Source organism: Pelophylax lessonae, assembly GCF_965119305.1.
Source record: "Pelophylax lessonae genome assembly, chromosome: 11".
Lineage (NCBI taxonomy): Eukaryota > Metazoa > Chordata > Amphibia > Anura > Ranidae > Pelophylax > Pelophylax lessonae.
The window spans coordinates 226187661-226202660 of NC_138778.1; the positions used below are offsets into that span (position 1 = coordinate 226187661).

Sequence of the window (15000 nt, forward strand, 5' to 3'; positions counted from 1 at the left end):
AAACTGAATAATAAACACTGGATTTAGGTAAAGCTGGATACACACTATCCAACTTTTGTGTTTAGATTTCCTTCAGATTTACCTTTTCTATGTAGTGCAAGGGCCTGCCTGATTGCATACACATTGAAAGTGTTTAGGTTTGACCTCATATTATATGGTTTTGGTAAATCTAAAGGAAAAAGTCTTCAGAAAATCTTACAGTGTGTATTCCCCATTATTCTCACAAAAGGAATGTAGCGGTATACATTTTGGCCTAAATTTATAAAGAAAGATTTGCAAAATGTTATACATGAAAAGAGCAAATTAGTTTATAACATTTTTGGTATTTTTTTTCATTTATATAGCAAAAAATAAAAAAACCCAGTGGTAATTAATCATCGCCAAAAGAAAGCTGTCAGAAAGATAAAAAATTAATTTTAGTAGTGTTGCATGACTGAGTAATTGTCAAAGTGTGACAGCGCCGAAAGCTGAAAAATTAGCCTGGGCAGGAAGGGGGTGAAAGGGTTCGATAATGAGTGGTTTATATAAAAATATTAACCACTTCAATACAGGAGACTTTCACCCCCTTCCTGCCCAGGCTAGTTTTCAGCTTGCAGCGCTGTCACATTGACAATTAGTCATGCAACATTGTACGAAAATTAGTTTTTTTACACAAATAGTGTTTTCTTTTGGTGGAATTTATTCACCGCTTTGTTTTTAATCTTTTACTAAACATATAAAAAAAGACTAAAAATTTGAAAAAAAACAACAAACAAAAAAAAACCCTGTTTTTTTTTTTTTTTTTTTTAATTTCTGTTCAAATTTTTTGAAGAAAGATTTGCAAAATTTTATGCCAAAATATATCACGCTACATTTCTTTTGTGAAAATAATCCAAAATCAGTGTATATTATAGAGCTGCACAATTCTGGCCAAAATGAGAATCACGATTTTTTAGCTTGGAATAAAGATCACGATTCTCTGTGTAAGAAAAAAAAAATTGGGATAACTTTACTGTTACGTTTTTTTTTTTTATTCATTAAAGTCTATTAATTGCGTTTGAAAGACTGCTGCGCAAATACAGTGTGACATAAAATATTACAACAATCGCCATTTTATTCTGTAGGGTCTCTGCTAAAAAAATATATAAAATGTTTGGGGGTTCTAAGTACTTTTCTAGCAAAAAAAACTGATTTTAACTTGCATGTAACAAGTGTCAGAGAAAGGTCCAGTCTTTAAGAGGTTAAACTTCCTTTCTCCCTGGCAGAGGGAAGGAAAAGATACAATGTAATCATTTTTGTTTATAGTTACTGGGAGACTCATGCTGATAGGCATTTGCCGGGAGGCTTTTTTTTTTTTTTCCACAGCTGTTCTCTCTGCTATGCAAAGAATCGAGCATATCTCAGGTTTAGATCGTCAGGGGGGGTGAATCGAGATCGCGATTTTCATACGATTAATCGTGCAGCTCTAGTATATTATTAGTCTGTAGGAAAGTTAGAGAGTCCACAAACTATGGGATATATATATCTGAAAAAACGATCAATCCTGATGTCCTGACGGCCGATGTCATTGCTTGAGGCCCAAAAATGCCAGGACAGTACAAAATTTCCCCCAAATAATCCCTTTCTGGAATGAAGGCTGTCCAAGGTATTTAGGAAGAAACGTGGGAAGTTTTTTGAAGTTGTCACAATTTCTGGGAAAATTACGAAATAAAAAAAAATAAAAAAATTAGGTAGGCTACCCATCTATGGCACTGCGATATGGAGCTCTATTCAGGGGTGCAGTGGTGGTGCATTTTCATGCTTCTAAAAACCTACCGTTAGTTTACCGGTAACGGTCTTTCTTCCGAGCCTTCCAGGACGGCCCAAACAGTGAGAGATGATAGGCTATTATTGGTGATCAAGGGGTTAATGTATGCCTGGCGCTTACGTGTGTGTGTGGGGGGGGGGGGGGGGATTATGTGACAGACACAGATCGCAGGTTCAGCTATGCTGAATCCTGTAATCTGTCCCTGCCTGTCACATAGGAGATCTGCCCGCTTTGTTTACACATGCGGGCGGATCTCCTCACTTGATCCCCAACGATCAGGGAAGAGCGGCGGTGATCACCGCCGCTCCTCCCCTGGCCCGACTCTGCTGTGTCTGGGAGCGAGCTCGCTCGCCGCCCACAAGGGGAGGAGTCCAGCGACGTAGACCTACGTTGCCGGATGATAACGAGCCACTTTGCCGCAGTACGCTCCATGTGAGCGGTCGGCAAGTGGTTAATAATAGGGGTAACCCTGTTTCTAGCTAACAAAAATCTTTTGATCAACGGCTCTTTTGCCAGAGTAGTGTCCAAAAATACCAAAAGAGCTGCTACTTGTACCTTAAGGGTGTTAACTGCCACACCCTTATCTACTCCGTCTTACAAAAAATCTAGAATTTTTGGAATAGAGGTAGAGGCAAATTCCTTTTGCCTATGCCAGGTACAACATTTTATTCATACTTGGGCCCCGGAGATGATGAGGCAGCACACATGGGCACTGATTATCTGTGTACATGCCCCCTATCAGGATTGCCGGTTACCAGCTCTCTTCTCATACTGACAGCAGGTGAGAAAAGGTGAGCCGATAACTGTTTACATTTTCATCTGCTGTGATTGGACACAGCTGATCACATGGTAAAGGGCCACTGTATTTTGGCCCTTTACCACGATTTGATCAGCTGTGTCAGAAGGACACAACGATCACAGGGTGCGCCGGATGTGTGCCCCAGGGGGCGTGTAGGGGAGGTTGGTCCAGGACAACATCCATGGGCGCTCCCCCAGGCCAACAGAGCCAGGCTGTAGACATCTTTCAGCTTTGGCACTATAAGGAAGGGGTTAAAGTGAAATCCAGCTTCTCATTAGGTTCTGTGACTAACATTCTCATACTGGAACTTAAAAATGAAAGCCCTACTTTAAATTCAGACACAAAACAAAAAAAATTCCCCCTGCCGTGGCTCAACTAGAGAACAGCCAATCAGCTTTTAAGTTTTCATTTTCTACGCTGTGTGGGAAAGAATCAAAGATAGAAGCTGACTGGTTGCTATGGGTGATGACATCAGTTTAGAGAGAACTTGTCTCAGACACTTTACCTCCCCCTCCCCCCCCCCCAAGAGACAAGCTAGGGCCCTGGTGCAAGAAACCCTAAAAAGGTTCTAGTTACGCTTCTGTTGCCCTTCCTTCTGGTCCCCCGGCCAAGACCCCCCCTGCAGTGGCCGAACAGGGCTCAAATGCAGCCCTGGAAGTAGTTCTACTGGTGTCAGTAGTTTATCTTGATTCTTTTTTTTATAATTTTTAACCACTTTATTTTTACATATTTCGTTTTTTTTTTTTTTACTATTTTTTCTAGGAGCCCCGACGAGGGGCTTTGGTGAAATATCAGGGGTCTAAACAGACCTCTGACGTTCCACCTTTGAGACAAAGGAGATTGCACAGCCCTCAATCTCCATCTCGGCATCCTCAGCTGCACAGAATGAATGGACAGGAATAGATCTGACCAGAGCTTCCTGTCCATTCATACACTGAAGCATAGTGCAAACAGCTTACTATGCCTCAGTTATGAACAGGGTCAGTGATTAGTACAGATCTAAGACAGGGATGCCCCACTGCTGGGCACCTTCTGATGTGGCCCGCCACCACCTGCTCTGGGATAGCAGGGCGGCAAGCCCAGGAGGGTTCCCGACCCACTATCATCTGTGTGAAGAATGGAGCCGGCGATAAAGGAAGCATGCAGCTGCAGTAGAGAGCCGATGCTTTATCACAGGCGGAGTGATACCAAATGCACTCCGCTTCAGGGGGACAGCAGCCGCCAGCCGGACCCCGCCCCGGGGGACAGCAGCCGCCAGCCGGACCCCGCCCCGGGGGACAGCAGCCGCCAGCCGGACCCCGCCCCGGGGGACTCTCCATTTCACCTCTATGGAGAATGCAGATGCCTACCTCAAAAACAGAGAATCTGCGCCCTTCTGTCTGGGTGGATCAGAGGGCCCATAGAATAGAGCGAGCTGTGTCCTTGTCTGCCCTGCATATGTGGAGCGGACATGGGCCAGTCATCCGCCCGTTCTGCTTTTTTGTGGCTGGTAACTGGTTGGGCACCCCTGCTCTAAGGCAAAGAAGGGGCCGGTAAAGGACACATTAACTGGCCCCTTCGCTGCACTCTATCCTGACAGATCACCTGCAGCACCTGGTGGGAGAAGAAGGGGGGGGGGGGGGGAACGTGGCAGCACTGCAGAGAATGTGGGGGCCAGGGGGGATCACAAGGGGTCCCAATCACAGCAGGATGCAGAAATGCTGCAGGAGGAAAAATGGAGGGGGGATTTGGTTCCTCTACATGCCACCCCTCCTATCCAGGTGTACATGGGGCCGCATGTGCCCCCCCGAACATGGGGCCCGGTCGCAATTGTGACCCCAGTACCCCAATGTCTTTATGGAGGCTGAAGCCGATGTGTACACAATTTACATGGCGAGTGTCTGACCTGCAAAATTTTATTGTATTTCTGGAGGCTATTACTGCTGCAAAAAAAAAAAAAAAAACACACACCACCGTGTCCAAAAGCAAGACGAGACGTGTCCCTCACCTTGATATTTTTGTATTCTTTCTTCCAGGGATAAAGGAAAAGATTAATACCGACAGTCTCCAGCAAAGCTGCAGCATTGTGAAGAGAGCGCAGATTGGAGGTCCGCAGGGATTTGAGAGAGTTCTCGCACACGTCATAGAAGCCGATCAGCCGGAATCGATGAGCGGGGTCGATTTTGGGGAGGCTGAGTAAGGCCGAAGCGGCTGTACGTAGGTACTCATCGCTGATGGCTCGCTGTTTGCTGTCTGAAGCTTCCAGTTTGGACTCGTGGAACTGTACATATTTTCTGAAGAGGTCTTCTTTGTACTTTGTATCCATTGAAAAGGGGGGTTCTGGTGACAGCTCAGCAGTTACCTCATCTCATCCATGGCTTTCCGGTCACGTCAGGATGTAATGAAGGGGTGGGGTGGTCAGTCATTCTGCTGAAGACGACTGTGGAGGAAAAGGAAAGCGGTCATTAGATATACATGTAAAAATATACCCCGCCAACTCTAATAACCTGCAGTCAGCAAAAAAAATGACAATTCGTAAAAGATAAAGAATAGGAAATATTGCAGCGTTAGTATTAGTGAAATAGAGATGGATGATATAAATATGTGCAAAATCTAACACAAATAGTGTGAAATTATAAACATCTATATGCAAAATCAAGCAAAAATTATTGCAAACATAAAAAAAGTGCATCAGTGATATGACACGGGTGAGTAATCATAAAGGTGCATATATGCTATAAATAAATAGAAATTGGAAGTTTATATATATATATATATATATATATATATATATATATATATATATATATATATATATATATATATATATATAGATTAGAGCTGCACGATTCTGGCCAAAATGAGAATCATGATTTTTTAGCTTGGAATAAAGATCACGATTCTCTGTGTAACAAATTAAAAAATTGGGATAACTTTACTGTTACGTTTTTTTTTTTTATTCATTAAAGTCTATTAATTGCGTTTGAAAGACTGCTGCGCAAATACAGTGTGACATAAAATATTACAACAATCGCCATTTTATTCTGTAGGGTCTCTGCTAAAAAAATATATAAAATGTTTGGGGGTTCTAAGTACTTTTCTAGCAAAAAAAATGATTTTAACTTGCAAGCAACAAGTGTCAGAAAAAGGTCTAGTCTTTAAGAGGTTAAACTTCCTTTCTCCCTGGCAGAGGGAAAGAAAAGATACAATGTAATCATTTTGTTTATAGTTACTGGGAGACTTAGTCCCATTTCACACTGAGGCGACCTGGTCGCCTCACAGGTCGCCTCCCATAGGGAAGCTGCGGACCCATTCTAATAGGAGCGACACAAGTCGCTCCGACTTAGAAAAAGGGTCCGGAGCTTCTTTGGGGCGACCAGGAGGCGACCGCCATAGACTTCAATGTTATGAAGTCTGTGGCAGCCGCTCCGAGGTCGCGGCGCGCTGCTCGCACCGCGACCTCGGAGGTCGCGGTGCGAAGTAGCGTTGCCCCTATGTGAACGGGGCCTAACGATCCGACTTCGGGGGGCGAACTCCGAGGTCGCGGTGCAAGCAGCGCGCCGCGACCTCGGAGCGGCCGCCACGGACTTCATAACATTGAAGTCTATGGCAGTCGCCTCCTGGTCGCCCCAAAGAAGCTCCGGACCCTTTTTCTAAGTCGGAGCGACTTGTGTCGCTCCTATTAGAACGGGTCCGCAGCTTCCCTATGGAAGGCGACCTGTGAGGCGACCAGGTCGCCTCACAGGTCGCCTTAGTGTGAACAGGGACTTAATGCTGATAGGCGTTTGTTTGCGGGAGGTTGTTTGCGGGAGGCTTTTTTTTTTTTTTCCCCACAGCTGCTCTCTCTGCTTCCTTAGCTATGCAAAGAATCGAGCATATGTCAGGTTTAGATCGTCGGGGGGGGGGGGGGGGGGGGGGTGAATCGAGATCGTGATTTTCATATGATTAATCGTGCAGCTGTAATTATTATATATATATATATATATATATATATATATATATATATATATATATATATACATATACACACACACACACACACACATACATACATACACAGGGCTGTCTTACCGAATGGGCATGCTGGGCAGTGTGCCCAGGGGGCCCCACCTGCCTAGCGATCCAGCCAAGCATTCCGCTCCTGAACTTAGCAGGTGGCAAGCACCTGTCGGCCCTGCGCTGCTGTCAGGCCACTTGGGCTGCGGAGGGGGAGCCCACAACTGCAGGAATACCTGTCTGCCTCCAAGAGAACAGGCACACACAGGACAGTCGAGTCTGACTCCCGTCTGTGTGTGTGTTCACCGGACCCAGCCCCTGAACTTGGAAGCTGTCATTAGCCTGGCACTGTCGTACCAATAAATATCGCCTTATCGATAATTTGTATTTTTATTCTCATGGGTGATTGTGTAGGCAGGACCCCAGTGCACTGCATTGCCCGGTGGCCTATTATGCTCTTAAGACGACACTGCACACATATATAAAAACATTTCATGTCTGTGCGGTATCCACCAGGAGTGCAATGTGCAAATGTATCTCCTCAAATATAATGGTGATGCCAAGTGAGTAACCGCCACCAGTGAACAAAGTAGTGACCCCAGATGATGTCTTGAGACGAAACGCGCCGTGTCAGCTACAAGTGTTGTGACTATCTCTACCAATTAGAAGCGCTTTTTCATCATCATTTCTGCAAGTGTTCCTACCTTCTTACAATAAAATGTTTTTATACTGGTACACACTATGTGAGCTTTTTATTCCATTGAGCTCCTGTGGTGGACATCCTGGCTGTGGTCACCTGAGGTTACTTATCGATTAGACCATACGGATTACGTGCTGTGTGTGAAGTCGGTTTTTCGTGTACTGAAGGCATTTTGACATCAGCAATACAGTGACAATAACCATTATTTTTCATGTGAGACAGACTTAAAAAGAGTATATACTCTACTGGGTCCAATCCATCTGGTAAGCCTCCTACCTACTTTGTTCACTGGTGGCGGTTACTAACTTGTCATCATCATTATATTTAGGAGGAGATCCATTTGCACGTTGCACTTTGGTGGATACCACACAGACAACACTGACAGCTATGAGAGGAGAAACACAGGAGAGAGCGGAAGATTATCTGAGCACAGAGCAGCGATGTAATGAAGGTATTTCCCACTATTCTATTACAAAAACACACACTGGACATTATATAAAACACTAATAAAGTGAATTCTAGAATTTTATATACACTAAACTAGGTTCACAGGGGATTCATGGCAGGCAGGGAAGAGAGGGACAGCACATTACAGCCAAGACCTACCCCAAAAATAAGCCCTACTGTGTATTTTGGTGCCAAAATTAAGACTAGGGATGCACCGATCAGATATTAGGATCGGATGTCGGCCTCGATACTGCCAAAATAGCTGGAATCGGTAAAATTAACAGATTCACGGCCCGATCCGGTTTTGCCATGGTGTCTGCCGAGTCCCGGCTCAGCCGTCCCTTACTTGCACGGAGCCGCTACTTCCTGTATAGGTCCGGCTCACAGGCGGTATAATATCAGATGCACTCAGCCTGTGAATGGAGGAGCCATACACAGGAAGCAGCAGCTTTGCTCTGTACTGCAGCCGCATGCTTCCCGGGCTCAGACAGACACAGTGCCTACAAAAAAAATCCCTGCAAGTACCCTTATTCCTATTACTATATATATATATATATATATATATATATATATATATATATATATATATATATATATATATATATATATATATATAATGTGTGTAGTTCCGGATCGGTATCTACACAAAGCCAGGTATCAGTATCGGGACTAGAAAAGTCGGATCGGTGCACCCCTATATAAGACCCGGGCTTATTTTAGGGGAAAAACGATTATATACATCTATATATGCACTTTTATGATTACTTACCCGTATCATATCCAGATGCACTTTATTATATGTTTGCAATAATTTTTGCTTGATTTTGCATATAGATTTTTACGAGTTCACACTACTCTATTTTGCACATATTTATATCCTCCATCACTATTTCACTAATAATAGCGTTGCAATATTTCCTACTCTCAGTCATTAGATATATGACTGAGAAGTTTTTCTAGGAATGCTCACTGTATTGTGTCCATGTCACAAGGAACGCTTTATCAGAGTAGCCGTCCCCTCCCTGGAATTGCTGACATCTCTGTAATAAAGGTTCTGTGTTTTATTCGAGTCATTCGGTGCCCTACCCCAAATTCTACTTCTAGAACTCTGTGCCCACCATTCATCTTTGCTGGAGGTTTAAAGCTGAACGCAAAAAAACTTTCATTCAAATAGATTACACCTTAACCACTTTTGGACTGGAAGGTTTTATTCCTCAATGACCAGGCCGTTTTTTTGCACTGCGTTACAAAAAGTGGTTGTAAAGCCTTAAAAAGAGAAGTATGGTTTTAATTTTAACTTGAGAATTATACTTACCTAGGTGGATGCAGCATCTGTCCCCCGGTGCTTCTACAGTGAGAACGGAGCGATCAAACACCACCGATCACTCGGTTATCCCAGCTCCCTGAGCAGAGAGCTGCTGACTGTCAGTCACCGCTCTCCTTGCTCACTGGAGCGCTGTGCAGCCATTTCTTCTATATTGATTATCTGCGGAGGCAAGCACCTGTACATTATCAGGCTTCTGAACCCACCTGGAGCAGTGAGTTTTTCTTGTCTTTGTATGGAGCGCTGGGCTGTGGAGGTGCGAGGAGCCTCAGAGGCTGAGCCGGGTGTCGGTCCGGGCACCTGGCTGGCGGATCCCGACTAATCATGATGACGCGGTGCCTGGACTGACATCTGTGACATCAGCAGACAGCGGACTTCAGTCCCCTCTCTGCTGAAAATGGAGTGCAGAACGATCTTCCACTCCTGTGATCCATAGGAGATGTACAGCCAAACCAGCTTTCCCCGTACTTCTTCTTAAGTGCCGGGTCACACTTGTGCGATGCGGGAAGGATGCAAATTCGCAGCCTGTTCCCGCATCGCAAAACGCACATCTGGCAGTTCACACTGCCATATTGTAACGCTCCTGCGTTTTATGTATAATGTGGATTTACAGCTGCAGAAATATTCCACTTCAGTAGTCATGTAGAGAAACGCTGAGACACCAATCCCAACTCCCAAGACTCATCATGTGTGGATGATCTCAATTCAGCAAGTAAATACACACACTCAATAAGATGTTCCTAGAGTGACTTATATGTATAGTAATATAGTGATGATAGGCTGAAGAGACAGGTTGGGTAGAGATGGTAGATGACAGACACTTGAAAGGAATGTTCTTGAAAGTAAGATAGTAGCAGATGGGATGCAGATAGGTTTAGCAATCACGTATGGTAGCAGATGATAGAGTAGCAGGTGAACATACAGGATAGACATACCCAGTGCAAGAGCACATGGTATTAGGCTCAAGAGCTAGCAATCTTAGTGCAGATGTAGTAATAGTCCTTAGTATGCAGAGCTAGATAGTGTAAGCTTTAGTATGAAGGTTATAGAGGTTTCCCCTGTGGGGTACTTATCACTAGTAGCAATGTAGTAGAGGAGAGGTTCGGCAAGAGCGGATGATCCGGTAACGGGATACAGGGATCAGCAGCGTGGTTCCGATAGCGAGGTATGCTTGCAAGCATGAGAGCTTCAAGGCAGATTATGCGGCGTTGAACGAACATGTGAGTGAGACCGCCGGAGGTTGAAATAGCCGCTCCAGCGGCGCTCAGTGATGACAGCATCGGTCTTAAAGGTGTATGCGCACCTTACCAAAAGAGAATGGTGGGGCGCATACACTTAGGAAAAGTGGAATTAGGGTACCAAAGGTACCAGAACATTACACATATGCGATACGCAGGGGGTGTCAAAAAAATGTTAACGACACCCCCAGTTTGATCGCAGATGGCAGTGCAATCCGACCGTTCGCACAGGATCGGATCGCACAAGTGTGAACCACTGTGCGATCCGATCCTGATGCGGCTGGAAAAAAGGGTCATGTGCGTGTTTGGTGCGGATACAATGCGAATTCAGCCATACAAAGTGTGTGGCTGAATTCGCATCCGCACCTCCGATCGCATGTAATGAAGGAGCAGTGCGCTCCGAATTACATGCGATCTCCGCACTCGCAGTAATGTGACCTGGCCTTAAGGTTTTTCACCTTAACCACTTCTGGACCGGAAGGATTTGCCCCCCCCCCCGAATGACCAGGCCATATTTTGCGATTCGGCACTGTGCAACTTTAACTGACAACTGCGTGGTCGGGCAACGCTGTACCCAAATAAAACTGATGCCCTTTTTTCACCCAAAAACAGAGCTTTCTTTTGGCGGTATTTGATCATCTGTGCGATTTTTCTTTTTTGCGCTATAAACAGAAGAGTGACAATTCTGAAAAAAAAAAAAAAAAAAAAAAAAAATTTTTTTTTACATTCTGCTATTCCCAATAAAAAAATAAAAGAAAAAAATCGAATTTTTTTCATAATTTTAGGCCAATTTGTATTCTGCTACATATTTTTGGTAAAAAGAAATCCCAATAAGCGAATATTGATTGGTTTGTGCAAAAGTTATCACATCTGCAAACTAGGGGAAAGATTTATGCAATTTTTTTTTTTTTTTTTACTAGTAATGGCGGCGATCTGCGATTTTTAGCGGGACTGCGATATTGCTGCTAACAGATCGGACCCCTAACTGACATTTTTGGGGGTACCAGTGACATTACTACAGTAATCAGTGCTAAAAATATGCACTGTTACGGTACTGACACTGGCAGGGAAGGGGTTAACCCAGGGGCGATCAAAGGGTTAAATGTGTCCCTAAGGGGTGCTTTCTAACTGTGGGGGGGGGGGGATGGGCTGGCTGCATAAACACAGAGACCTGTGTTCCTAAATAGGAGGATCCCTGTGTTTATTACTGACAGAACAGCCGTCTGCCATGTTTACAACAGCAGACCGTCGTTCTGTCTCCATGGGGCGCGATCGCGGGTGCCCAGCGCCATGTACAGCCGCTGGACCCGCTTCCCCTGTGGCGAATGGCCACGCCCCCACCTAGCGGTCCCACGAAGCGACACACAGGTTATGTAGTTTTGTGGGACAGAGCCGACCTGCCGCAGTAAAACTACGGCGGCTGGTCGGCAAGTGGTTAAAGTGTAACTCCACTTTCATGGGGAGAAAAAAAAAAAAAAAAAAAAAAAAGGAACTTAGCAAGCCCCACCCACTACAGGCTGCCAGCAAAAAAAAAAAAATACAAGGAGGGCGGAGACAAGCATAGCCCGAGAGAGAGCGAGAGCGCACAGCTGAGTGAGGGACCCAGCAGGCTCCACCCACTACAGTCGGCCTGCAGAAAACTACAGGAGGCAGCGGAGACTAGACCATCCACACTGTACAAGGAGAGAGAGCAGCAGTGATTGGTCTTTATTACAGGAAGTCTCCTGTACAGGAAGGAATCTGGGGGTTGCTGGGGTGGTTTGTGCCCATTAGATTTTGGTCTTGACCACCACCAGGACTGGTGGCATCAGCAGGATGGGCCCTATAATGAGGCGCTGAAGCCCAGGCCAACCACGACGCACATAGCCACAAGGATAAAAAGGAAAATGTGTGGATTCTTTGCACCCCCAGATCAGACAGGTTAGATCCAACCCTCTAAAAATTGTACAACACGCAGAATTTTATGAATGGCCCACTAGATGGCGCTTTAATCCCTTTTTATGCGCGCGTGCGCGGTGGGGGAAAAGATCGCATGCCATTCCTTGCAGTGCAATTAGTGCCTATTCATTTTATATGGCCGCAAACCGCACCACTAAATATCGGTTTTCGGTATCAGGAGCATTTGGCCGAGTACTTGGTATCGGCATGGATACGGATATAACCGTTTTCAGCAACACTCCTGCTAAATGCTGAGAGCAGCTCAGCTGGTGAAGGAGTTCTTAGAAGTCCCATAGCTCTGAAGCTGGACCCTGGGGATCATTAAGTATTGTCCAAATCCATTCATCCTGTGTATTCCTCCTTGAATCTCGGTGATCTTTGTGTATTTCTTCCAGATCTGTGCAGTAATCCAGTGTGAGAATTCCTGTAATAAAGACCGCTCACTGCTGCTCTTTCCTTGTACAGGGTGACTGGTCTAGTCTCCGCCCCTCTTGTAGTTTTATGCAGGGAGTCTGTAGTGGGTGGAGCCTGCCGGTCCCCTCCCACAGCTCTGCACCCTTTCCTTGTACAGGGGGACTGGTCTAGTCACCGCCCCCTCTTGGTTAGATCCGGCCCTCCATAAAAATTCTGTGTTCCTAAACCTAAATGTAGAAGGAGCGGGGGCGCACCGCTGGCGGCGTAGAAGGAGCGGGGGCGCACCGCTGGCGGCGTAGAAGGAGCGGGGGCGCACCGCTGGCGGCGTAGAAGGAGCGGGGGCGCACCGCTGGCGGCTTAGAAGGAGCGGGGACGCACCGCTGGCGGCTTAGAAGGAGCGGGGACGCACCGCTGGCGGCTTAGAAGGAGCGGGGACGCACCGCTGGAGGCGTAGAAGGCGCCGGGGGCACAACGCTGGAGGCGTAGAAGGCGCCGGGGGCACAACGCTGGAGGCGTAGAAGGCGCCGGGGGCACAACGCTGGAGGCGTAGAAGGCGCCGGGGCACAACGCTGGAGGCGTAGAAGGCGCCGGGGGCACAACGCTGGAGGCGTAGAAGGCGCCGGGGGCACAACGCTGGAGGCGTAGAAGGCGCCGGGGGCACAACGCTGGAGGCGTAGAAGGCGCCGGGGGCACAACGCTGGAGGCGTAGAAGGCGCCGGGGGCACAACGCTGGAGGCGTAGAAGGCGCCGGGGGCACAACGCTGGAGGCGTAGAAGGCGCCGGGGGCACAACGCTGGAGGCGTAGAAGGCGCCGGGGGCACAACGCTGGAGGCGTAGAAGGAGCGGGGGCACAACGCTGTCGGCGTAGAAGGAGCGGGGGCACAACGCTGTCGGCGTAGAAGGCGCCGGGGCCCAACGCTGGCGGCGTAGAAGGAGCGGGGGCACAACGCTGGCGGCGTAGAAGGCGCCGGGGCACAACGCTGGCGGCGTAGAAGGCGCCGAGCACAACGCTGGCGGCGTAGAAGGTGCCGGGGCACAACGCTGGCGGCGTAGAAGGCCCCGGGGCACAACGCTGGCGGCGTAGAAGGCCCCGGGGCACAACGCTGGCGGCGTAGAAGGCCCCGGGGCACAACGCTGGCGGCGTAGAAGGCGCCGGGGCCCAACGCTGGCGGCGTAGAAGGCGCCGGGGCCCAACGCTGGCGGCGTAGAAGGCGCCGGGGGCACAACGCTGGCGGCGTAGAAGGCGCCGGGGGCACAACGCTGGCGGCGTAGAAGGAACTGAGCCCCTTTGAGTGGGAGGAATCGTGCCTTGAAGGAATAGTGTCCTAGGAGCCTGATAAAAGGCAAGCAACGATCCATATCCGGCCCTGGGGCCACAGTTTGGAGACCACTAAATTAGCCTAACAGGATATCATGCCAGCCTTAATCCACTGCTGTCCAATCATATAGCCAGTCAGACTTTCCGGCACTCTTAAAGCACAGGCAGCAGCGGTAGAAGTATTGGTTTCAGATATAAAGAACGATCGGTCACAGTGAGTTTAGATGGAGTCATAGTGAAAACAAAGAGCGATCTCTCTATAGTATTTCCATCGCTATGATATCACACCTCAAATATTACCCTTCTGAGCAATGGTTTCCTGCTTCTATTTATTGTGTGAATAAACCCAGGGGGTTTTCTACATCTCCGAAATTCCCCACCGGCCCAGTCAGAACAGATACAGGAAGTCACATTCAATATTGTATAAAATGATGAGAAGCAGAGTGAGAATCTGTATCCCTCTCTCTTCTCTCACCAATAAGACTCATTACAAGGAGCGTCTCAGTCTATTGCTTGCATCATCCTCACAAGAAGGATACAAATGCATTGCAAAGCAAATCGCTACAGGATTGTCTTGCTGCAACTATCACTCTCTAATGCACTAGGGGGGTTACCCTGGCTACTTGTGTACATCCAGGTTTGAGATGTACACAGCTCTGCCACATAGTACCGCCCTGTCTTACAGGAGAGGAGAGACCTGAGGTTTCTCTGCTGCAGAATCCCTCCCCAGCCCGATGTAGACCACATAGGAGAAGCAGAAGACCGATGAGCTCATCCCTCTGCTCTCTCCTCCCCTCTGCTCTCTCCTCCCACCAGCTACCGGATGGAACTCCAGAATAATCACCTCCTGATCGCCAGCAGTACACATACTGCGGCAGGTCGGCTCTGTCCTGTGAAACGATGCACCCATTTGCCACAAGGGGAAGCGGATCTGCAGGTCCAGCGGTAAATCACAGCACCCGCAATCGCTCCCCGTGAAGAGAGAAGGACGGCCTGCTGTTGTAAACATGGCAGACCATTGTTCTCTCAGGAATCAATACAGAGCGCCTGTGATCAAAAAA

The 15000-nt window shown here is 47.2% G+C and overlaps 1 protein-coding gene across 3 annotated transcripts in view; it reads right to left on the bottom strand.

The window, feature by feature from the left end:
- SPATA2 (spermatogenesis associated 2) overlaps nt 1–15000 on the bottom strand; it is a 50695-nt gene that overhangs the window by 7790 nt on the left and 27905 nt on the right. For all 3 annotated transcript variants that reach the window (XM_082272198.1, XM_082272196.1, XM_082272197.1), the window contains exon 2: nt 4573–5004. In XM_082272198.1, the coding sequence (XP_082128324.1) occupies nt 4573–4890 (318 nt within the window). In that variant the 5' untranslated portion in view covers nt 4891–5004. The remainder of the gene's footprint in view (nt 1–4572; nt 5005–15000) is intronic.